This window comes from Pteropus alecto, unplaced genomic scaffold (genome assembly GCF_000325575.1).
Source record: "Pteropus alecto unplaced genomic scaffold, ASM32557v1 scaffold33, whole genome shotgun sequence".
Taxonomy (NCBI): domain Eukaryota; kingdom Metazoa; phylum Chordata; class Mammalia; order Chiroptera; family Pteropodidae; genus Pteropus; species Pteropus alecto.
Window position 1 is genome coordinate 3,647,248 of NW_006435762.1, and position 24,709 is coordinate 3,671,956.

General features: G+C 38.3%; 1 protein-coding gene and 1 pseudogene across 3 annotated transcripts in view; one reads left to right on the forward strand and one right to left on the reverse strand.

The window, feature by feature from the left end:
* Nucleotides 1-24,709, reverse strand: part of TNIK (TRAF2 and NCK interacting kinase) — a 345,956-nt gene that overhangs the window by 12,355 nt on the left and 308,892 nt on the right. For all 3 annotated transcript variants that reach the window (XM_015588550.2, XM_006910834.3, XM_025046048.1), the window contains 7 exons: nucleotides 23,302-23,486; nucleotides 12,766-12,895; nucleotides 8,202-8,366; nucleotides 5,939-6,050; nucleotides 4,935-5,105; nucleotides 3,178-3,321; nucleotides 353-487 (listed from right to left, as the gene is read on the reverse strand). In XM_015588550.2, the coding sequence (XP_015444036.1) occupies nucleotides 353-487; nucleotides 3,178-3,321; nucleotides 4,935-5,105; nucleotides 5,939-6,050; nucleotides 8,202-8,366; nucleotides 12,766-12,895; nucleotides 23,302-23,486 (1,042 nt within the window). The remainder of the gene's footprint in view (nucleotides 1-352; nucleotides 488-3,177; nucleotides 3,322-4,934; nucleotides 5,106-5,938; nucleotides 6,051-8,201; nucleotides 8,367-12,765; nucleotides 12,896-23,301; nucleotides 23,487-24,709) is intronic.
* Nucleotides 2,599-2,717, forward strand: LOC112479114 (annotated as a pseudogene).

The window sequence follows — 24,709 nt, forward strand, 5'->3', positions numbered from 1 at the left end:
TCATTCAACTACTTTTGTTCAATTTTTTTGACATCTTGTTTGCCAGTTTCTCTTCTCCTGGCCCCTTTGTCCTTGTGGGTTTATGACATTTTTATTCTTTCACTGTCATTTTAGTGGGTGGGTGGGAGTGAATATAAAAGTTTAAACTGGAGCATAGGACTTTATTCTGAATTCATTTTTTGAACTTCATCTATCTGACGTTTTTTGGAAATAATGTAAGTATATGTAAGGTTTCAGTTAGGTCTTAAACTGGCCACAAATTCATCATCAATACCTAACAGAAAAAAAACTTAATGAAACTTAACAAAATGAAATTGAGTATACAACAACAACTCCATGTCTGGAGACTTACCAACTTTGTAATGTATACACCCTTCCAAGTCCCCAACGGTGATCCAGCCTTGTTTCTTTTCCACTTCTGGATCATTGTGCAGGATTCTGTTTCTTAACCATGAAAGATAATAAACTCGTAGCTTATTCTTCTTTCCTGTTGAAATAATGGAGCTTTAATTTCAAGCCCTGCAACAGCTTTTCCCTTCAGTCCTTCCTCATTTCCATTTTAGTTTATTCATTTATTTTTATTTACAATTTGTGTGTGTGAAGGCATAATAACCAGTGTCCCCAGCATCATCAAAGTGCTGTCTCTGCCAAGTGTTGTCGGCTCCAAGTGTTTTGGACAAAAACTTCTTTATGATTTGTCTTTACTTTCAGGTGGTTTCTTATTTGAGCAAGCTGCTCTTGCTCTCTCTTCTCAATGCAGAGGGAAACTCAGTAAGACCTAATCTGTAATAGGATGGTTGATCAGAGTTCCAGAACATTCTAGATCTAATTACACATGAGGGAGTAGTGAAAACTGGACATTTTAGCATACTTATGTGCGACTGCTTTTCCCTCATCTTCTGACATAATAGCATATGTTAATGGAGAGCCTCTTTTGCGCCTCTTTTTTAAAACATGACAGCCAGTAGTAGTTTTATTTTACCTGATTAACAAAAAAAGGGACTTTTATAAGGAGACAAAAAGAGAAAGTTCAATGAAGGCAATCTGGGCTTAGAAAATAAACCTGGACACATTTATGCTGAGACCACTGAAACGAATACTGAACAAAAATAGGAAAAGAGAAAAAGATGTATACTTGGAAAACAACTTATAAGTTCTCTTTAGTAAAGTGCTCCTAGAATAAAGAATTCTTAGTATGATAAGAAAACATCTTAAAAATACTGAAGTGTACACATGGAGCAACATTTAGTATACTTCATGAGATTATCTGTGTATCAGATAAGAAAATGTCTTTTGGAGTGGCTCTTCGGAAATGATCAGAAATTTAGGCTTGTGGATTTTATTTCTTAGGTACTTATTTTCCTGTGATTTCCTCTTAGGCATCAAAAGATGTTTTATATTTTACAGATGTGATATATACCAGAAGAGAATTCATTAAAGCATGGTACAGTGGACTTAACAGGAGAGTACATTCAAAACTTAAATTAAGGAATCATTGTGCAGTTACTATTCCTTTTTATAACCAAAAGCCTAGACTATGCATTGAGCACAATAGCTAGGATGGGCAGGAGAGCCAGTGCTTCTTCCTTTCTATGCCAACATGGACTCAAGGGCAGTTCAAAATCTTTCGCTCTTATTTTCTTTTTCTTATTTCCTCATCTATGCTCATGATGAGAGAAAATGCTTATATCTTTAAAAATGAGAATGTGTCCCTAACAACATAATGAAGCCTGAATGTGAATTTTCTGGTATCATTTTCACTTTTGGTAGGTGACTGGGCAGATGCATGGTTTTAAATTTGATTTGGTAGTGTAGCAATCAAGAAAGCAATTAACCAGAACAAAGGACTACACTGAATTAAACTCAAATTATAATATAAGAAGAATTTACCTGTTAACCATTATGTGGGGAGAATAAAAAGAAATGAAACTCTGAGCATTCAGTGGAAAGGTGGAAGGAAATTGAGCATCAAGTGAAGGCATTTTTTCAAAATAGAAATACAGTGGAAGAGTTAAACTTTATTCAAGGTTCCACCCAGTAGTGTTGCATTGTCTCCGTGAAACAATGGCTGAGTGTAGACTCATGGTTTTCAAACTTGGCCACACACTTGAAACACCTCAGGAGCTATGAAAGCAATGGATTCCTAGGCCGCACTCTAAGAGGTTTGACCCACTGATCTGGGGTGCATCCTGGGCTTTTCATATCTTCTCAGGTGGTTCTACTGTGCAGTTACGGTTTGTTTCATAGTGGATGGAATAGCAGGGAGAGAGAGAGGGATGTTATTTATTAAACTCCTTCAAACACCACCACAAAGAAAAAAAACTCAATAAAAATAGACTCAGGTTACATTTTTGACTTTTCAGTAATAAGGCCTTCACTTCTGTCGCTATCTTTTTTCTTCATTTTTTTAAAGATTTTTTGGGGAACCAGAAAGCTGCGGAGTGTAGCAGTAGTGATTCCCGCATTCAATTCCTTTTGCAGACTCTATCACCTAGGAGGCCAGCTGCACTTGCTAAAACATCAGTGGACTATACGCTAGCGCTGTTCTGGTGAGAAAAGAGACCAGAGAAATTTCTGCTCACAAAATTTCCCACTCCCATCCATGGCCATGCTACCCTGAACAAGCCAGATCCCGTCTGATCTTGGAAGCTAAGCAGGGTAGGGCCTGGTTAGGACTTGGATGGGAAACCACCTAGGAAGGCCAGGTGCTGTAGGCATAAAAAATAAAAAAAATAAGGGGTTGTAAGCTGACAAGGTCTTTGCAATCTGTGAGGTCAACCAAGGGTTGCCGCGCCTAAAATATAAATAAATAAATAAAGATTTTCCACTCCCAGAAGCCTACATTTTGATATTCTCCATCTGAGAGTAGACAGCAATGACTGGAGTGCAGACACCTTAAAAACATCCTTGCTGAGTCCCAGTGGAGGTTAAAGGCCCACAAAGATACTGCCGCCTTTGTGGTATGTCCCTGCCTAATTCAGATTTCAAGCTGAGGTGAGAGACTTTCCTTTGGAGGTCAGAATCTTCAGAGTTAAAAGATGAGGGTGATCTTACTCCGGCTATACTGCTTCTGTCACTTGACAGCTTAGAAGGGCAGAATCTACTCTTTCTTCAGAAACTAGGTTATCATCTCTCCCACCTGCAGACCTGGAGGACTAGGTCATCCTAGTAACATACCTGATATTGTCACAAGGACATTCAGTCCCTCTAGCACATCCATCTGCTGAAATCGCCTCCGGTTGATCAGATTATAGACTTTGCCTTGCCCACTTCGGTCCAAAAGCATCAGGCCATTTTCAGTTCCCACCAGGAGGTTTACACCTGCAAATTTAAGAAGCATCCCAAGATTGACTTTTTAAGGGCTTTAACTTTCTGCATCTGGGGTCCCTGTAAAACTTAAAAAACTGTGCCTTGTAAATATAAACTAATGGACAAGTAGATACTATAGTAAGGAGTACAGAAGTAGAAGCTCTGACACAGTAATTAAATCACTATCTCTTTGGTAATGAAATTAGTATTCTTTTATAAAGTGGTAGCAGCATTCATTACATCTAGCCATTTACTTCCTAGTATAAAGAGTCCTTCTCAATAGGAGAGTTAGGCGTAGCTGTGACATTACCAGTTTGCCTTTGTTCTTTTCCTGTAACACCTACCCTTTCTCGGCTCTCTCTATAAATCCCACCTTGAGACTTCCCCAAGATTCACCCCCATCCCTATTCATGCAGTGATTTCTAGTCTACTCACCTTTAACATATAACAGGATGCCTCATTTTCATACCTCACTGGAATAAAAGCCCGTCCTCACACCACAGTGAAGGTGTTATTAGCCTGAAAGTCACTGAAATATTGACTATAAGGAACTTCTCGGGTATCTAAATCTAGTCCAGCCCACCTTCTATGCAATAATCTCTATTACAAAAGCTCTGGCAGGTAAGTGGTCTGGGTCTGGATAGATAAAATTCATCCCTGGGCAAATTGTACCTCCCCCACCGCCGCCACACCCCGCCATAACATACACATACACAGTGAGAGGTCCACTGTGCAATGCACTATATTCACGAACAGGTAACCTTCCAACTTTTCTTGCTTGCTATCTATCTTCTGAGGAACATGAATGTCTGCTCTTTCATCTACATATTATCCAACATTAAACATGGCTATCTTGCTGTCTTCTGTTTCTTCTCTATAGGGCCGAGCCTTACTTACCTCCAACACATCTATGAAATGGTTTTCAGGCTTCACACTCTTCCCTGCTAACATCTCAGATGCTTTTGCCCTTATAAAACTGTGGTGCCCCAAACCAGACCTGGTACTATAGATGGGTACAGATGGGTCATGTCTTTCCTTGATCTGTACGACGTTTATAGTAACACAGACCAGGACTTTGATAGAATCTCATCATATCTGTACTGAGTTTGAGGTCAGCTAATACCTGCAGATCTTTTTCACAAGAACTGCAGGTTTATGTTTTGAACTAAAAAGGAAGGTTCATCATTTGTTGTCTTTTTCAAGTTTTATCTTGCTACTATTAGTGGTATGGCTTTTGGCAATTCATTAAAATATGCTGAAGTGGTTTTTCAGTTGTGAAATAGAGGTAACACCATAATTCCCCTTGTGGGATGTTATATGATGGGGTACATCATAGTGCTGGACACATAGTGGCTGTGTATTAAGTGGAAGCTAGTTCTTTTGTTGGCTTTAGTCCATCACTGTTATTTATGACAAGGTTCTGCATCTCATTTTGTTATCCTCAGTATTAGGGTATTAGTTCTTCTACATATAAAGTTGCTCTTGATGTCTTCTGAGGCCAAGACAGTCCCAGGGTAGGGCTCTAACACCCATTATTCCAGCAGTGTTATTCTGATAGTAAGATCCACAGTCTTGAAATGTTTGAGGGTCAGTTCATTACTGAGGGGTAAAAAGAGCCAACTTACCCCACAGAGCTGCACAAAGTATTTCTGAGTTGAATCGTTTCTTGTATTTTCTGATTTCTGGTGTGTCGCTATGAGGCCGAATGTTGGTTGGGTTTACGTTTACCACTGAAATCTTTCTTGCTTCATTGAGTTTGGCCTGTTCTTGCCTAAGAAGTTCACTAGTAAACAGAGCTTTGAGAAAAAGAACCAGATAAGTCAGTGGCATCTTAAAAAATAACCAATGGAGATATGGAGAAAGGGCTTCAAAACACAATGATTTCTTCTTGTTTAGTGTGTGTTATATTATAGCAAAGGCAAAGAAATTCTGAAACTACACATATTTTACATTTTTTTAGTAGAATAAAGTATAAGTTATTCATAGAAGCAGTATTTTATCCATTAGTAAAACAGGCTTATATACACTACTTGAGAAGTTTAGGGAATTGATATTCATCTCAAAAAATTAAAAACACCATCCCCATCTCCTGTAACATATGCAGAAAAAAATTTACTTTTGGAAATTGTGCAACACCAACTGACAAATTGGCCTAAGTTGAATCTGATGATTAGTGAGTTTCAGAAGTCTAGAAAGCAAGACTCTTCTTGAAAGCAGCCAGACTTTCGCAGTGGGAAACACACACCTAGAACTCAACACAATTCAACACGCACTTATTAAGTGTCTACTGCGTGCACAGCATTGTACCCAAAAATTGCTTTTGAGAAATATGTGGTAAGTTTGAAGATCTCTGAGGAACAGCTTTTCCTAGGGCCTCTGGGTACCTCTGGGCTCCTACCAGAAGTGAAATAGAAGAAATGAAAGAAAAATGGAGAGAAAGAAATTTGTTTTAGGAATCCTACAAAAAGAATAATTAAAAAAATAAAAATCTTCCCTTTAAGACAAGGCCTAAGCAGTAAATGGCTTAACTACTGAACTAATGATTAAGCTTTTTTTTTTTTTTTTTTAATCAGGCCATACCATTAAGGCAAACCAACTGTTTCTAAAACATTGGGGCCTTCTTGCTTACCTGTGGCTGATGAGTCTTCATCCTCTTCGTCTTCATCAGTGGGAGATGTCTGGTATACTCTGGGGTCCACAAAGGGGGTGAAGGAGGCTTTAGTGCTGCTCCCCATGCCATACTAATCAATAAGCAAGAAGATTAAGAAGAGCAGATAAATAAATACTGCAGCAACAAACAATACTAACAATACTTTGCTTGGGCTTTAAAATAATTATGAATTCTTCAATCTATCTAGCTGTTCATACTCTAACCCCGTAGTCAAAGTACATGCCTCTCTCTCCAGCTTCTCGTGGTATTGCTTACTCATTAGCCATTATGCCTTTGCAAGGTTTCATTAATTATCAGACCGCAAGAGTTGAAGTAATCATATTATATTTTGGACCATATGTGGTACATTTATATCTGGTAAGATGACTGTGGTGACAGAGCTAATCTTTCCCTTGAAGTCACAGCAATCTCATATTGACCAAACGTTCTTAAGAAAAGCTGATACAATTGAGAATAAACTAAGTAAGCATGTCCACACAGCAGCACTTATCTCAAACACACTGTCAGCCAAAGGATCCTTCCTCGGGCCATTGGGCCCTTCCACACTGGCATGGTGATGTAGGTGAACTGTTGTTGGCTGGAGAACCCTTAAAATCTTCAATTCAGGGACAATTTTATCCAGGGATTAAGATTTTTCCTTTCCATGTTAGTTCCCTTAAAAAGATACTTACATTTACGTGCCTTCTTTGGGGACTTCATGAAGACACGAGATTTACAGGCAATGCATCTTGAGGGCTTCCTTAAAAAACTAATCTCAAGGGCTTCAACAGTACTATGAAGACATGAAGTCTGAACTAGACTATCAAACAGTAAACTGAAATATCAGGGCTTCATGTCATGATATTCCACATCTGATTTTGCCAAAGGTGTTGTATTAACCATCTCCCCATTCTGTCACCTCCATTCCATCTACTACACCCAGATTCTTGCAATATCATAAAGGAACCTGCATTCAACATAATTAACACCTCTTTTTTTGATAAATGTCTTTAACGAAATTTTTAGTTTTAAACTTTATTTCTAGGTTTTTATTTAAAAATAAAACCAACAACCCAAGACTCCAAACACATAAGGAGAAAAATCACAAAGGTCCAATCTGGTTTAATTCAAGACTTCTCCTTCACTTTATGAAAACAAAACCATTTTATCCTCCACAAGATAGTACTCCTTTTTCCAAATAGAGCACTTTCACGTGCTTCCTTCCTTTTGATCTTTAGAAGAGATCTTTGAAGGAGGTGGGGGCAGGTACTAATATACCCACTGAGAGCTGGAACAGTAGCAAAATTTGAACCAGGGTCCAACCCGAGTCTTCCTTGGTACCCACAGAGCTGTTCACGCAGAAAAAAACCTGTCCATACTTCATGAAGCTATAACAGGATGCTGCACTTTCTAATATGCCTCTGTGCTCTTTTCCTTCAAGTGAGCAAAGCCTATTTGCTCTACAACTTTAGAAACCAAAGGTGCACTATAAAAAGTTGATGTATGGACAACATCAAAATCAATAGTGTACAGGTTTTATAAACACAAGTGGGGCCTTGGTGTGATTCACAGGACTACTCAGGAAACATGACCAAGCACTATGAACTCATCGGACTGGTCAAATTTGGTCAATGACATCTACGAACACCACCTAACAGATAGACTGATCGTGTTTCCTGGGGCTTTTTACCTGGACTCTTTTTATGTAGGAAAGATAATATCCTGTTTCTCCCTTTCTCATGCAATTTGGAGTTTAGAAAGATGAACACTTTCAGAATGTATTTATTTAATGATTTTTATTTTTCATAAGTCAGTCATTTCTACCTTATTTCATTTAGGTCACACTTAGTTTGACTAAATTAATGTAAATATGTACCTCAACTATTGGTCTTGGAACCTCTATAGGCTGAAGTTTCTGTCACTGGCTTGACAGACACAAGGTTCCAATACTGGTCCTAGCTCTGTCACAAACCAGCTATGTGCCTTGGGCAAAGCTCTTAACCTCTCTGAACTTCAGTATTCTCATCTGTAAAAACGGGTTTGGGTCCAGATGCTATCTCAGAATTTTTCACTGCTCTGCTTCTATGATTTCCTCCATTTGACTACATGCATAAGTAGCTATATAGTGGAAACCAACCAAACACGTTTCTAGGAGCTTGGCAAAGCCTCATTCTTGAAGAAAGTAGGGTTTCAGAACCCCTGAAGGAGAGCAAAGCTGCCGTGGCTGTTGCCCAGCACCTACTTCAGTCCCAGAGTCCATCTCCTGGGAATGGGTAGAGACGCGCCCCAGGCCCTCGGTTGGGGTCCCAGCCGGGGAGTGACTCTGCTGCACCAGGTCTGGGAGGTTGATGTGGCCAGCGAAGCCATTGCTGTCACTGTGGCCAGATCGCTTCTTCTCTCCAGATGTCTGAAGGGCATAACACATGGGGAGCATTAGAGGAGGAGGGCAAAAGCAACAGAGTAGCATCACTCCTCATGCAGCACAGGTGTAGTGGTCTCCAAATCGACCCACTAAAGTGTGGGAAGTAACACTCAAATTTCTATTTTACCTAAGGAAGTAAAAAAGAAGTTAAGCTTTGCGAATATTTAGTATGTGGATTGACCCTGAGGCTTTATGGTGCTGCATGAGGGGCAATCAGGGTTCACACAGGATATGGGGGTTTACTGTGGGAAGACAGGGATGCCACAGGTAGAAGGGCTGAGTGGGGCCGACACTTGCAAGTATGTGTGTGTGCGTGCTCACCTGTGCATGCACGCCAGTTAACTGGATTTACAGATCATATTACCAGGTTATAATGACAAAACCCCACAAAGCAAATACAGGGATGAAAAAACCCAGGGAAGAAATACTGGATTAAAAGACAACTCTGCTCCCTAAAGCCAGTGCCCACGTTGTAGTCCATGCGTGTATTATGCTTTCTAATTTAACATTTATGCGACTAGCTTGCTGAGGGTCCTTAGAGCACCTGATTAAGTAATGATTCCTTTCCTTGCCTTTTCTTTCTTTTATTCATTTACCTAACATTTTTGAATGTCTACTAAATGTGAGGCATTTACTGAACATGCAGGAATCAGCCAGGAACAAGGCAGATGCATTTCCTGCCTTGCTGGGGCTGGCTGGCATGGGCAAGGGTTCATGCTTTTTCTTTGAACACCTAACCAGCCTGGCTTCTCTTTCCAGAACCTGTCCTGGTCTTGCAATTACAGTTCTGCCCCTGCTTCTGGCTGGAAGGGAAAGAAGGAGCTTTCTTTTTGCAGGACAAAACACACTCCCAAGTTCTTGAAGGGGTGCATGTATTTGATGTTACCAAGAAGCTTAAAAAATAACTGGAAAGCCTCAATGCCCTCTATGTTTCTTGGCAATATGCTCCTGTCCCAGAGAGAGGCATTTTCTGGATTCATTTTCTAACAGTGATCATCTGAACATTTCATCCATAAATGACATTTTGGGGGGTTCCATCCTAATTTATCTTATTGTCCTCTCTTTTATTTGAACTGGGCAGCTTCTCCTTCCTTCTAACTTCTGTTCAAACACTGAAAAGCTTTTCTTTACATACCACCCCCCAACTTTCCAGTAGCATTAATCACACTTTGTCCCTTTAGAGCTTTGTAGTCTCTTTTCTAGCAGCAGCATTCTGCCTCAAGCCAAAAACGGATACAGAAACATTGGTTATCAAAAACTTGAAAAGAGGCTCATGAAGGAAATGGCCCAGACAGTGGGAAGCTTGAAGGAATCCAGCAATGACCCCTGAACCTTCCCACTTCTGAGTCATCACGCTTTTCTTCCTTCAGCCAGCACCTTCTTAGAATTAAATATCTTCTGTATGCCAGGCATTCTGCTGGGAACACACAGGTGAGGGAACAGCAGCCCTGCCCTCTAGGACCCTATTAACAGAGCCCTGACAATCTCTACTATCTTCATGCCCTTACCGTCCCCATGGAGCTGAGACAAAGATGTTCCAACATATGCCTGGGACCCCACTAAACACTGTATGTTTACATCCTCACACTAACGCCATGGTTAGTTTCCATTATCCCACTTACAGATGGAAAACTTCAGTGTAAAGAATTCAGTTAACTTGTCCTGAGTGACATAGGTTGTAAGTGGTGAAATCAGGGTTTGAACCTAGGTTCTCTGGGCTCTGCTCTCGGTTGCAGCGAATTGGAACAGGAGAGGACACCTGAGGCAAGCAGGATCAGATTCCCACTGGAATTTCCTGTTAGCCCTGAGAGTTACTGGTCAGTCCCTGCTGGGCAGCTGAACTGGGATGTGGTGATTATCTTGCTGTGGGGCATAAATAAGAGCACACAAACAGAGGAAAAGAAAGCTGGTCTGTGGAGAGAGAGACAGAGATGACGGTAGGAGAGACAAGCCGCAAGAGAGCCAGAGATGTGTGCGTGAGAAGTTACCTGAGCTACTGATTCCTTTTCAGTGTCTGCATAGCCCTGCATAGGGTCCCAACTCACTCTGCCTTTGGAGTCCTTCAATGAAATACCTCTAAATCTTATTCCCCATCTCTGATATCTACTCCTTTTTTTTTTTCCTTAAACTGTTTTAAGTGGGATCTTTTTCCTTCTGTAACCAAGAAAACCTTCATGATGATAAACTCGTATTCTGGTTCAGTGAAGTGGACAGACCCTGGAGAGATACCAGCTGGTCAGTAAGATAGGTGCTATGAACATAGGCCCATGGAGTCCCGGGAGAAGCTTCAAGGAGAAAGGGAAGGCTGAGAACAGCTCTTCCAGCAGATGAGCCCCTGTGGACAGTGGAAGATGACAGCTGGTATAGTGTGTTCTAGAACTAGAGTAAAGAAAGGTTCTATGGGGTTGTAGGACAGAGAAAAGTAGAATGACAGGGGTGTGCATTACTAGGGCAAATTTGTGCATCTGACAATATCATGGGTAGTAGAGCCAGTATGTTCTTATAGAACCATCTAGTCCATTCTCACGAGAATGACAAGTTGAGTGAGTTCTCCTTGATGTTCATCTTATGAACTAATAGTACCTTATTAATATGTTCTATTATAATCAGTTTTTATTTCCTCATTATTTTGTCAGGGACATACTTTAACTTGCATTTTTTTTTTAACACATGTACTTTTAATGGATTTCAACTCAAGATTTGTTATTTTAAAAGCCCACATTTGGGAAAGTTAGAATTTAGAAATTGAGAGGATAGAAAGATTTGGAGAACCTCAACAGATTAAATGCATATAAGATACTGGTGAACGCTATTTTCAAAGTGATTGATTGTGGTCACAGAGCGTCAGAGTGCTTGAAATAATACAGAACCATTTGGAAGTGGCCGCCAACTGAACTGAGAATGTGGCTCCAAATATCTAGTTCAAGGTATTTACTCTGTCATAAAGATCCAAGCAAGTTTTAAACCACATTAGAAATTGGAGTCCTTTAATTTGGAGTCAGAGAGTAACTCACTCCAGAACATTTTCCCAAGTAGCAGCCCATTGTGATAGACACTCTCTATGTGTCCACTGAAATTATCCATTCGCCACATTGGGAGATTTCTACACCAGCACTAAACACTGTCAACTTCAACAGCCAGGCCCATTTTTCATTTCAGACTTACACGAAAGGACTCTTTAAAGTCTACTTAAAAGATTCGGCAAGGCCATAAAATGAAATTCTAATAAGTTGCTTTGTGAACTATACTTCTAGTTTTAGCCCTACTGCCAATTATTCCTTAAAAGGCTTTATTCATCTCAAAATTGCCGTTTCTTTCTTTCTAATAAAAGTGAGATGCCCCCTGACTTTTTGGAGAGCAAAGCCTGCTATTAGGGTTTCCCAGTCTATCCTGCCTGAGGAAGGGGAATGACAGATGATAAATGTTTATGTTTCAGAGGGAAGAGTAGGGGGAATAATAACATATAAAAGAGGAGCTCAACTCTGTGGAGGGAGTGACATAATGTTGTTAACATTTACTGCATGCTTACGTGTATTAAGTCATTTAATCCTCCCAATCATCTTACCGTACTATTATTTATGAAATTTTATAAATGGTAAAACAGATACAAGGAGAGGTCAAATGACTTTTACCCATTGTCCCCAGCCATTACTTTCCTTCCAAGTAAAGATCTACAGTCAAACTGCATGGTGACAATAAAGTGAAAAAGAAGAAAATAAGGATTATAATTTGTCAAGACCCTTCTGTGGCACAGATCCAACAAGGAAACACTGCACGGTGAGGGACAGGTGAAAGGAGACATGTCAGCCCCTTCCCAAAGGAAATCATGCTCCTAGAGTTAAAAAAAAAAAATCACAGGAAGTGCTAAGGTGCATTTTTAAGTACAACTGCATACTTCTTTGTTCTTTTCACCAATATAGCTTAATAGTCTTTTTAATGTTAATTTAACTAGTAAGATGACATCACCATTCCTTGGAACTACTGAGCATTTTCTTCATAAAATCCACAAGGATAAAACCATGGGGGAGGAGGCATAATAAGGCCACTGATGTTATTCAGAGAGACCATTCATTTCTATTCTCCTGCAGTAGGAAACATCTCGGTTTACCAGTTTTGTAACCTAAGGCTCAAATCCTATATTCCGATTTGCATAGCTCCTACTGAAGAATTTGGACTAATGTAATTAAGTCACACTACAAAAGCTTAGAAGGATACAGGAAAGGAGGTGAACAATTAAAATCACTCAACCATTTAAAAGCACAAGCTCCCCACCCCACCAACCCTCATGCTTAAAATACACGCCGTAAGCATTCTCTATGAAAGCCCTAATATAAAAACAACTTAAGAAGTGCACTTCCCCTACACCGTTTTTATACCAACTTACCTCTCTTATCATCAAGGTTCCTTCTCTTGAAATACTGCTGCTGAAAGTGTCCGCATGAGAAGTCTCCAGCCCATGCGTGCCAACCATGCCCACATTGTACTGCTCTGTGCTCCCAGGAGCGCCTGTTGGTCTGAGGTGGGAAGGAACAACATTCGTGATAATGTATGTTCAGGGAATACCTGCTTCCTATTAATGTTCACTATTTTTTATTGTGGTAAGATATACATAACATAAAATGTATCTTACATTATTTTAACCATTTGTAAGTACCTAGTCCAGTGGCCTTAGCTATATTCCGTATTCATTTTTGATGCTGCACTGGTGCCTGAACTTTGTCCCACTTCTGCAGCATCCCCTCTCGGTCTGTTCTCCACCCAGCAGCCAGAGTGAGCAGCGAGGTTCTGAGTGATCTGCGAGCCCTCCCTACCTTTTCTTTGACCAGAAGCTACCCTGACCTGCATTCTTTTAAAAATTAAATTTATTGGGATGACATTGGTTAATAAAATTTTATGTTTCAACTGTACAATTCAATAATACATCATATGTATATTGCATTGTGTATTAACCACCCAAAGCTAAATTTCTTTTCATCACCTTATATTTGACCCCCATTACCCTCATTTACCTCCCCCATTCCCCCTTCCCTTCTGGGAACAATGAAACTGTTGTCTGTGTCCACGAGTCTCTGTTTGTTTGTATTGTTCATTTGTTGCTTTCAGTTTTATACCCCATGTATGAGTGATATCGTATGGTTCTCAACTTTTTCTTTATGACTTATTTCACTTAGTATGTTAATGAGAGCCCAGAAATAAACCCCTGTACATATGGGCAAATATTTTTCAACAAAGGAGTCAAAAACATACAATGAAGAAAAGAAAGCCTCTTCAATTAATGGTACTGGGAAAATTGGAAAGCTACATGCAAAAGAATGAAACCAGACTGCTATCTGTCACCATACACCAAAATTAACTCAAAATGGATCAAAGACCTAAATATAAGACCTGTCCTGCATTTGTGTACATGCTGCTCCCTCTGCCTGAAAGCTCTCTCACCCTGGTTCTTGGCTGGTTCCCTCTCATTCATCTGATTTCATCTTAAATGATACTTTGCCTGAGAAGCCTTTTCTCACCACTTATCCATGTTTTATTCCACCAGCCCCTCCTCTTTCTCTTTACACTTTTTCCTTAATATTTCTCATCACAATTTGTAATTCTTTATCTTTTTTATTACCTTTTAACTTTTTCCTTCTCTCTCATTAGAACATATGCTTGTGAGGGCAGAGTCTTATCTCTTTGCTCATCACTGTATACCTGGTATCCAGCATAGAGCTTGGCACAGAGCAGGGGTACCAAAAGTAATCATTTGAAAAATGTGTTTTACACTATTTATAAAGAAGAAATATCACAGAAGGGCATTCTGGTTTACCAGGGCATCCATCAATAAGGCTGTTTAACAAAAACAGTAGTCAACACTTTTTTAAACCTCTGTAATCACCCCACACTGTAGCACATTTATTTCCAATTTGTTTCTTGTTCTTATGTTTAAGATATAATGAAGAACCAGATGCCAATGCACGCCCTGAGAGTGGAAGCTGATGTTTTCTGTATCCTGTGGCGCAGACCACTGCACCAAGGGAAACCGAGAACTAGGCAGGAGATGTGGCTAGTCTGAGGGTTTCAGTTTTCAGCGCTGTACTGATGGTTATCCTACCTCTGTAGTGGCCTCGCTTTTAAACTGGGTTTTTGAAAAATAGGAAAGCTATCAACTCTTATTTCTCTCAGGTGTATTAAGTACCTCTTCTACTTTTTTGTTCTTCTAATTATTTCTTAAAAACTTAAAATCTTGGATCCTATCGGAGTCCAAAGACTTGATGAGACATTCAGTCTAAGAAGCAAAAAATACCCCAGACTATGATATCTGTGGGACAGAGAAAACATCTGTCAAGAATATTTATCTAGAACAGAGAGGCAAAAAGATGAGTCCAGACCAAAAAAAAAAAAGTTTAGCAAGACACTTCAAAATGACTAAATTGGAGCAGGAAATTGAATGATTTAGCTGTGGGTTAGAACTGACATGACTGGGAAGAAATTCCAAAGAAGCATTTTCAATATTACATTCCCCAAAAGGAGCTACTAATAGTATTTCAGAGACATGGAAAGAGAAATTGCTGCAATGAATTCCTGACATATTGCTAGACTGGTAAATCAGACTAGTCCTCAAAATTATGATTTCTTTACTCACTTATTCAAAATTTTATTTTATCTTATATTTTTTAAGCTGCCTTAAATTATTTGGGACAAGATGGTATGAAACAAATAAATCAATAAAAATAAGCATTTATCAAGAGCCAAAGTCTTCTAGGAAGGAAGAGCTCTTCTTCATTACTCAGGCATTCGTTGCTACTGTCAGGAGTTAGACTGACAATGGCACCACCAGATTGATGATGTATAATCAAGTTCTCTTTCACCATTAGAGAGTCTCGTGGGAGTTCAAAGGTCAAAGATATTTTGGCTCCACTTTTTTTCCCCCTGATGATGTTCTGATTCTATCCCAACATGTCAGTCAGAAATATGTCAACCTGGATGAATTTTCATAAAAAAAGTACTTCCTAGAGCTAATTCCATTAAGACAATTCCTTGACTAATTTTCTATGTATCTCAGTTAAACTCTTCCCCAATTTTTGTATTTTCATGGTTACTTTACCTCTGGTTCCAATTATTTTTCTGTGTAAATTTTACAGCTAATACTTGATATATCAATCAAGTTTTTTTTTGTCCATATCATCCTTCAAAGGCTTCTGTAGTCACTACTTCTACCAAGTCCAGTTTTTCTGGGTCAGTTTTATAAGTATGCATTTTCCTAAGAAGATCTGTCAATTTTTAGTCAACAGCAAGTTTTATAGTGTAGAGTACTGGCCATTAACAGTTTTATCACTTGCTAAATATTTTTACTGAGATTATTTTTTTTCTTGGGTCAATTTTTATACTTCCAATTTTATGAGCCATAACTGCTTCATCTATGGTAAATTTCTATGTAGAGCAGTTTGGGCTATTTTGATTTTTATTTTTTAATGTTATTTTACTAGTAATACTCCTTGTAGATTGAATAAAAGATACTCTTGTGTTTCTTCCCTTCTTACTCTCTTGGCTTTTGAGAGACAAATTTTCCCTGGAAGTCCTTTAACTCCTCTGTTCCAGTATGTTTCTTTTATGGTTCAGAGCTCAGTGATCTGACCCATCAATCTTTGTCAACCCTTATAAGTTCATTCTTTCATTCACTCACTTATTCATATACTCATTAAAAGTTTATTATGTGATACACACTGTGCTAGATGCTAAAAAAAATTTCAAAAATAAGACATAACCTCCAACTTCTAGAGGATAATAATCTAATGACAGTTGAGAGACAAATAAGGTACATAAAGTGATGGACAAAAGACAATATAATTATTTAGCAATATGACATTTTTAATTTAGTGACAAAGCTAAATAGAAGAGCAGGGGAACAATGTTAGTTAGAAATTATGTCTTCTCTTCCTTCTTGTGTTTTCACAATCCCTCTCCCTGTAATGGTTCTTTCTCCCAAGCAATAAGCATAAGGTCTCTCTCTCATTTCATTAAAACATCTCCCTTGACCCAAACCTGTATTTACCATCCACACTTAATTTTTCTTTTTTCTTAAAGTTCTCTTTGCAAAGGTTTCCATTTCTTCCAACTTTTTCCTCAACACACTACGCGTTATTCACTCCTCAAAACATTGCTTCCTATATCTGACTTTAAGCACCTCAAAGAAACACAAGTCATTTCTTAGCTCACAAATTCAGTGATTATTCTTTGATACTTGTGTTTGTCCTCCTGCCTGTGTCTATTACTGATCACTCCACTCCATCCTTCTCTACATCCCTAGCTCTTGAGAAGCAATTTCTCCCTGGTTTCCCTTTTACCCTCTTCTGTTCTCTCTCTCTTTTTTTTTTGTGAGCTCTGCTAAAGTGCTACTGGTCCCCAGGATTCTGTTTCACTCTACATAACATTTTGGATGCTCTTATCTACAACCGTTTTTAATTATCACTCATGTGTGGAATAATCCTCAATCAATATATCTAATTTTTTCATTCAGAAGCTCATTATTCAACTTCCTGTTGGAAATCTCTACCTATAGGTCTTCACAGGTTTCTCTAACTCGACATGCTCCAAACTAAAGCCCTCATCTTCCTTCCTAAACAGATGCTTCCTCTTGTATTATTGACCTCAGTTAGTGGAGTTACAAGCCATCTAATTATTCATGGTCCCCTTGGACTCCTTTCCCTCGTCTGTCCCTCACCTTGAATCTAGATCCTGCCAATTCTACCTCCTAAACATGCCTCAAGTATTTTCTGTCCTTTCTGGGACTATTCCAGTTAAGTCTGCTTCCTCTGTTACTTACTTGAACAACAGTCTTTCACTCTATTTCCAGTTCTGTCCTCCTCATATCTACTCTTCACAGCTACCAAATGAGCTTTCTAAAACACAAATTAATCATATCACCATTCTGCTTTCAACCTGCAGTAGCTCCCCATTAACCACTAGATAAACTTGAAATTTCTTCCAGTGGTTTATAGCCTCCTCCATTATCTTGTCCTGGCCTATCTCTCTAGGCTTACGTTTTCATTTCTAACTCTAACAACATGTTAGAGTTAATTTCTAGTAGCTTCTTCCATACATCATGCTACCTTGGATGACTTTATCTTCTGTCTCTGAAAGATTCTTTTACATTCTCTGCTTCCCCTTGAGTAACTCATTCTTTAAACTGCAGTTCAAGCATCCCCACCGCACCCCAGATCCACTGGGATGGTTTAGTTGGCTCTTCACTCTGCTTCCACATTACTCTCTGCACATCTCTACCAATACACTCAGTACGCAATCCTACAATGATCAGACCTCACTGACGTTGGTATCTTCACTGCCAAGCACTGTGCCTGGCATGCAAGTAGCATCCAGTAAATGTTTAATAAATCATGGAAGGTCTTAGGCCAAAGGCTTTGTTTAATAATGCTAATTATGACTTCATTCAAGTTTATTATTAAAATATAGCTCTTTTATGAATTGATGAGTAGTCACTTATGAGGATAGTTATTAGCATGTTTAAAATGTCCCAAACGATGAAAGCTGAGTTTTGCCTTTTTGAATTTAAAAAAGTAACTTTGGCATTAAGTTCACTTTTCTATATAGGATGTGCCAAAATAGTTTTCTTATAACAACAAAAAAGTCTGTTCATATATCTCACAGTACTTTACAACACAATAAGTGAATCTGGATGTATGCAAATTAAAAAAAAATAATTTAGGAGGTTGGAAGATCCCAGGAAAGAATGTAGACTGTGACAAGAGAATCTAACTGTATTTTAAATGTATTTTAAAAATCTCAGTGAGGGGAGATGGGGGGAAAGATATTAATCTTAGTAACTCCAGAAATAAATGGAGTCATTCGTTTGATAAAGTTGTTTCTCATGGGGGTACAGGTTAACCATTCTGATATCACTATACGTGTATACTGGAAGTGAACAGTTAGGTAAATGATTGGTAGATAGTGAGATCCTGGTTTCTCACTGTTGGAATGGGAATTTACAGATAAGGAAGAGGAGGAAGCTAGAATGATTTGTGTAGTAATGGATCAACATTGGAGATATCAAGATGAACTCATGTTAAGCTTAATATAAAGATGGCTATACAGTCACGCACTGCATAACAACTTTTTAGTCAATGATGTACCACATATACGACGTTGTTTTCATGAGATTATAATGGAGCTAAAAATTCCTATTGTCCAGTGACTTCGTAGCTGTCATAATGTTGTAGTGCAATGTATTACTCATACATTTGTGGTGATGCTGGTGTAAACAAGCCTATTGTGTTGCCAGTTGTATAAAAGTATAGCACATACAATTATGTACAGTACGTAACACTTGATAATGATAATAAATGACTATGTTATTGGTTTATCTATCTACTACACAATTCTTTTAATCATTAGAGTATACTCTTTTGATCATTATTTGAATCATTTATTTCTACTTATAAAAAAGAAGTTTGCTGTAAAACACTATGCTGTATTATGCCAGCAGCAGCCTCTTACATCTACTGATCACATTATTCTCTCTTGTGCTTGATTTAATCTCATGTTGTCTTATGCAGTAACACGCTGTAAAGGTTTGTAGCCTAGTAGCAATAGACTATACCATACAGCCTAGTGTGTAGTAGGCTATACCATGTAGGTTTGTGTAAGTGCACTGCATGAAGTTAGCACAACAATGAAATCGCCTAATGATGCATTTCTCAGAACGTATCATTAAGCAGCACATGACTGTATACAGAAATATTTATAGATATGTGTACCTACATAGGACAATATATACACATATATTTCCTTGTTTGGCAGCTGAGAGTGCCTCTAATAAATGATACTCCAGTTGCAGTGAGCACACCTAGTACCCGAATCTTTGGTTTCCAATATCATTCTTTAATAAAGAAATTGGGACTCCTTGGAGAAATGGTTGGTTCCAGGACTGGAACAAGAATACATAAGATGAGCCTGGAAAATCTTATAGTGTCAGAAGGTAAAAAAGTGCTTGATGGGGGATGTCAGTCAAAGGGACACAAGAGCTTCCAATGGTCAAACCTGGAACAATTTTAGGCACAAAACAAAGAAGGTCTGCATCATAGTCCAAAGTATAAAATAAATATGAATGGGTCTATACTGATATAAATGGTTGAATAAATTAAATAGAGAGAAGAGACCAATTTCCTGTGCAGAATTTCAAATACAATATGTAAGATATTCCACACTAAAAGAGGGGAACATGACTGCTCCTTAAGTGTAGCTGTGCAATGGCTTAATTCCAAAGAATACAGTATGGAAAGGAGGAAAAAATTCACTTGACAGTGGAGAAACCTGACAAGCACTACCTCAGGCAGATGATCAAGGTCAATGCCAAGTCTCGTTGACAGTACGTACCCTTGATACGATGTGATAACAATGACATATTACCCATTATCTTCCTCCCCTAAACCATAGCCTTGGTCTAATCATGATAATAACATGAGATAAATTCCAACAGAGTGGCATTCTACCATATATTTTATCAGTATTCCTCAAAACTGCCAAGTTCATCAAAAACAAAGGAAATATGAGAAACTGTCACAGCCAAGAACAGACTAAGAAGACATGGCAACTAAATAACTAAGTGAAATATGGTATCCTGGATGGGATCCTGGAACAAAAAAGGACATTAGGTAAAAAGTGAAGAAATCTGAATAAACTATGGGTTTTAGTTAATGTATCAATACTGGTTCGTTAATTGTAACCTATGTACTATACTAATGTTCTGTGCTAATAATAGGGAAAACTGTGTGCAGGAAATGGGAAGAATAACATGGGAAATTTGTACTGTCTGCTCGATTTTTCTGTAAATCTAAAATTGTTCTAAAAAATAAAACAATAATAAAAGAACTTTAAAAAAGCAATGATTCAAAAAAACTAAGGCTAAAATAACTATAAAATTTTATAGTTAAATAATCCTTTGTTCTAAAAATTATTTTTCTGATATAGAGTCTGTGTAGAAAAAATTGTCTAAATTCCTATAAACACTACAAACAAAACATCTCTACTGATTAGAAGGATAACTATGGGAAATTTACTGTAATTAAGGCACAGGTTTAGAAAAATAATTTCCTCTAACTGGATTTGTCAAAGTGTTCCTGTAGGTATTGATTTAATTCAATTCAAAACACATTTATTGAACACCTGCTACATGAAAGGCCCTTAGTTTGGCAATAGGAAGTGAATATAAAAACTGAATAAGACATGGTTTCTGAAACTAAAGAAGTTAGCACCTAGACGGGCATAAAAACACAACACAAATACTTAAATATAAGACAGGATGTACGTGAGAATGCGGGACAAAGGGACTAGGTCATTCCAAGTAAAGGCACAACATTGGGAGCATGTAAGGCATTTGAGGAGGTTAGTTTGGCAGGAACAGGTGCTGGGACAATCCCTGGCCCCAGGAATGGAAACAGTTGTAGGGTAGCAGGTAAATAGCATGAACTGAGTTCTGCTTCCACAACACTAACAGGACCAGAACCTGATCATCATAAAATCAGGGATATCCATAAAACAAACATTCCTCTTAGTATAATCCAGAGGTGATCACTATTATAATTTTGCTCTATTTCCTTCCACTCATTATTTTTCTATGCACGAGGCACTGGAAAGTAGTGCAATTGGTTAAGGAATATAATGTTAGCTATGTGCACTCTTATAGGTTAGATGTTATGCTATAAATTTGAAACCAGCACTGTAGAGAAAAAAGGGTGTTGTTTTGCACATCAAGAATTACAGCTGCCTGTCTGAATGGCTGGGCTCCGTTTCTGAGAAGCTATTTTGTATATGCCTCATTGAAGTAACCTGTGTTGCAATATATTTTCTATATTTTGCTCTAAAAATATATAGCACAAAATGTAAAGGTTTATCTTAACAATAGACAATAAAAGTGATACAAATGTATGTAAGGAGCACTCTAACTCTCAAATAGCCTATTCCTAAAGAAATAATTTGTTAATAGTGTGATGTTTCTTAGGCATACAACTATCATGCTGTAGTAGAACATACTGTGTATATTTTATATTCACGAAAATGTATATATTTACTAAATTGGAATAAACACACACATTTGTATCCTGTTTTCTCTGAGGATGCCTCGTATATAATTAAATATTTTAAATGTTCTTTAATGGATGATCATTTTAATCTCTCTAGAATTTACCAATTCTTCAACAACTATATCAAGTTTTGTCTCCACTATAAGCATTCAAGGATAACCCATTTATTATTGCTCAGGATTATAGTAATTGATCCTGTGAATTGTTTTACAAGTTTCTAGTTTGTTCTCTTTCGAAATCATCTCACTGAAATGATTTCTTTCAAACATAGCACTGATCATGTCAATTCCCAGCTCAGGAGAACTTCAATACTTCTCCCGTGGCTACATGATCAAGTGCACACTTCTTGCTCATCCAGACATTCCCCTTAATACACCTGACATTCGCACCAACCTTCTGTGCCTCTACTTTAAGCCTTCCCCTCAGGATTCTAATTTTACCCCATGTTCCTTTCTATCTTGGATGACAAATTTTATTTTTTTGTTTTAAATGGAAATCAAAGTCACTGAAGACCAACTCTATTCCAGACAGCCATGCAAGTTGTTAAGTAGAGAGATGAACAAGGTACAATTCTCACCTTCAGGGATCTGACAGCCCAGAGAGGGAGACAACATCTAATAAATATCCCAATTGGAAGCATTACATGAAACTGCAGGGATATATTCTAGATAGAGCAGCAGCACAGAAGAGGGGATGGGCTCTATTTGTGTAGGCCAGGCCATCATGGGTGATTTCTAAGGGGACAGGAGAGTGCCAAACAGCAGAGCTGAAGCTTGGCATGGTCTATTCATGCAATTTTAGGAAGGTAGGTGTTTCTGTAGTAGAGGAAGAGATGGATTTGCTTTTAGAGGAGTCAGTGTGGTATGATGACCAATAGTAGTAGGTGAGCCAAAGAAATGGAGATGAATGAGAAGTAAAGTTGGAAAAATTAGCATCTCACGCTATCAAAATTATAGCAGACAAGAGCAAAAGCTCTTTGTGGTTTTTTTTGGCGGGGGGGAAGGTGGAAATGAGAGACGTATGTGAGTGACATTGTATGAATATGTTTGCTTGAATCGGGGAAGTAATATGGAAAGAGGAGGGATTCTGTTACAGGATCCAGTTCAGTGAGAAAAAGAAAAAGTAAGCCTCACTTAAAAAAAGAAAAGAAAATATGTAAAAGGTGTAAATACTAAGGGAATTTTAAGTAGATAAAAATATAAATATCCAAAAAGACTATTTCAAAGAGACAGTCAGAATGTATGTGGCAAAATCACAGGCCACAGGAAAAAGTATCACATAAAAAAAGACAATGAAGAAGATGAAGCAGAGAAATATGAGGGATGGATTTGAGTCAAACACTCAGAAATTTCTTGCAGGATTATCTGACTCCTGATTCTTTTACTGGGATGCTACCCCACACTGCCATGCACATTCCTCCTCATTTAGTGGTGATGGTGGTGATGGAACATATGTCTCAGGTTGGTTTTTAATTTCAATCCCAAAATGTCATTGCCCATTATTTTACTCTTTCAATTTTAGATGGACAGGCATAAACCAACAGTCTGGCTGTCAGTATTTGTTGCCCTGAAATGATAAGAACCAAGAAAAGCATCACCAAAGAGATAGCCAATCCAACAACAATACCTAAAGCACATGCAGGCCCAGAAACGCTACATAAATGACTGTGTCTATGAAGAGAAGCAATTATAGAACTATGATCTAGTAAAATTTCAAATCCCAAAAGTCAATTGATCCTGCCAGAGACTCAAAAATGCTCTTATATTTAATTCATATTTTTTGTCCTTTCGTTTTGAAGGCATAGCCACTCCTGGCCTACATTTAAAAAGCAGTCCTCTTACATCAGTCTGGGTATGTCGCTGACAGCCACCGTCCCATCATGGGTCTCACTCTCTCCATCTTCCTCCTCTTCATCACTGCTCTCTGACTCCTCACTGGAGGAGGAGTAATCAGTCACCTTCTTCAGCGGGCGGTTTGTTTCTTCAATCCGGAGTTCTCGTAATTCTTTGGCTAACGCCGTCAGATCCTACAAATGAAAAATTTATTCAGCATGTATGAATTGTAGACATCAGAGCTACATCTCTCAGCAAGTCAGTGCTCCAGCTTAAGCAACAAGAAAAAAGCTCTATATAGAATTATTACAAACACAGTTACCGCACGGAACTAAGAAAACGATGTTTGTAGTGTGTAGATACTAGAAAAGAAAGGTAAAATAAATTTAAACTTCATTTAAAACCAATTGCTAGACCGAGACTGTTCAGTTCTGAATATACACGTGTATATATGTGTATGTACACTGTGCATGTACACATACATACAAACGTTGGGTTCTCATTTTACTTTGGGAAGGTGAAGTTGGTCACCCTCAGAGTTAATGGTAAAACGCACAGGATTAGAAATTGTTTCCCAGTATTGTGGGACTCCTGCCCAAGCCAAAGTCATGGCCTTTCCCCTCTTACGATTGCTACTGTACCAAAATCTATGATCAGTCACAGAACAGAGCAATTCCCAAGATTCCACCTACAACAATGACTCATTTGGTGAATCATTATTCCTTGGAGAGCAGAGGTGCCACATCAAATAATGGCCCAACCCAAAGCCCGGTGCCACTGAAATTTATAGCCACAGAGCTGAGTTAATCAAGAGGAACAACAACAACAAAATAAATAAATAATAAATAAAAAAGAGAGTTCTCTTCCAGAATTATAGGTGTTTCATTTTCTTTTGGTTTAAATTGCAGTAACCTGGCAGAAATCCTGGTGAGGACTACTACAATGAATGCACAAACACCAAAAGGAAGAGATAATTTTTCAGTTTTCCATGAGTATGATGAAACCTTTAGCCTGACGGATGTGATGATGTGGTACTTAATCACCAGGCATATTGCAGGCAGTGTGCTGAATATCTGACTACCTTTTATTTTACATGCTTTCAGAGCAATGCAGAGGGAAGCAGTTCTGCAAAAGCATGGCAGCTCTAATTTGCATGGGTTAAATTGCCCATGGCGCACAGCATGCAAATGAGGAAAAAGCAATTTGACATCAGTCTTACCATTTCTCCCTATATTAGTGACCCATGTGGGAATCAGAACATTCGGTGAGAGACGGGATTAGGGAGAAAGAAACTCATTGCAAGATACTAAATCCCACAGTTTTCTTATGTCCATATTCTCTCTTTATTTCAATCCAGAAATGTATCTGTCTAATTTCACCTGATGTAGAATTAAAGCAAAGTAGGTAATTTAAATGG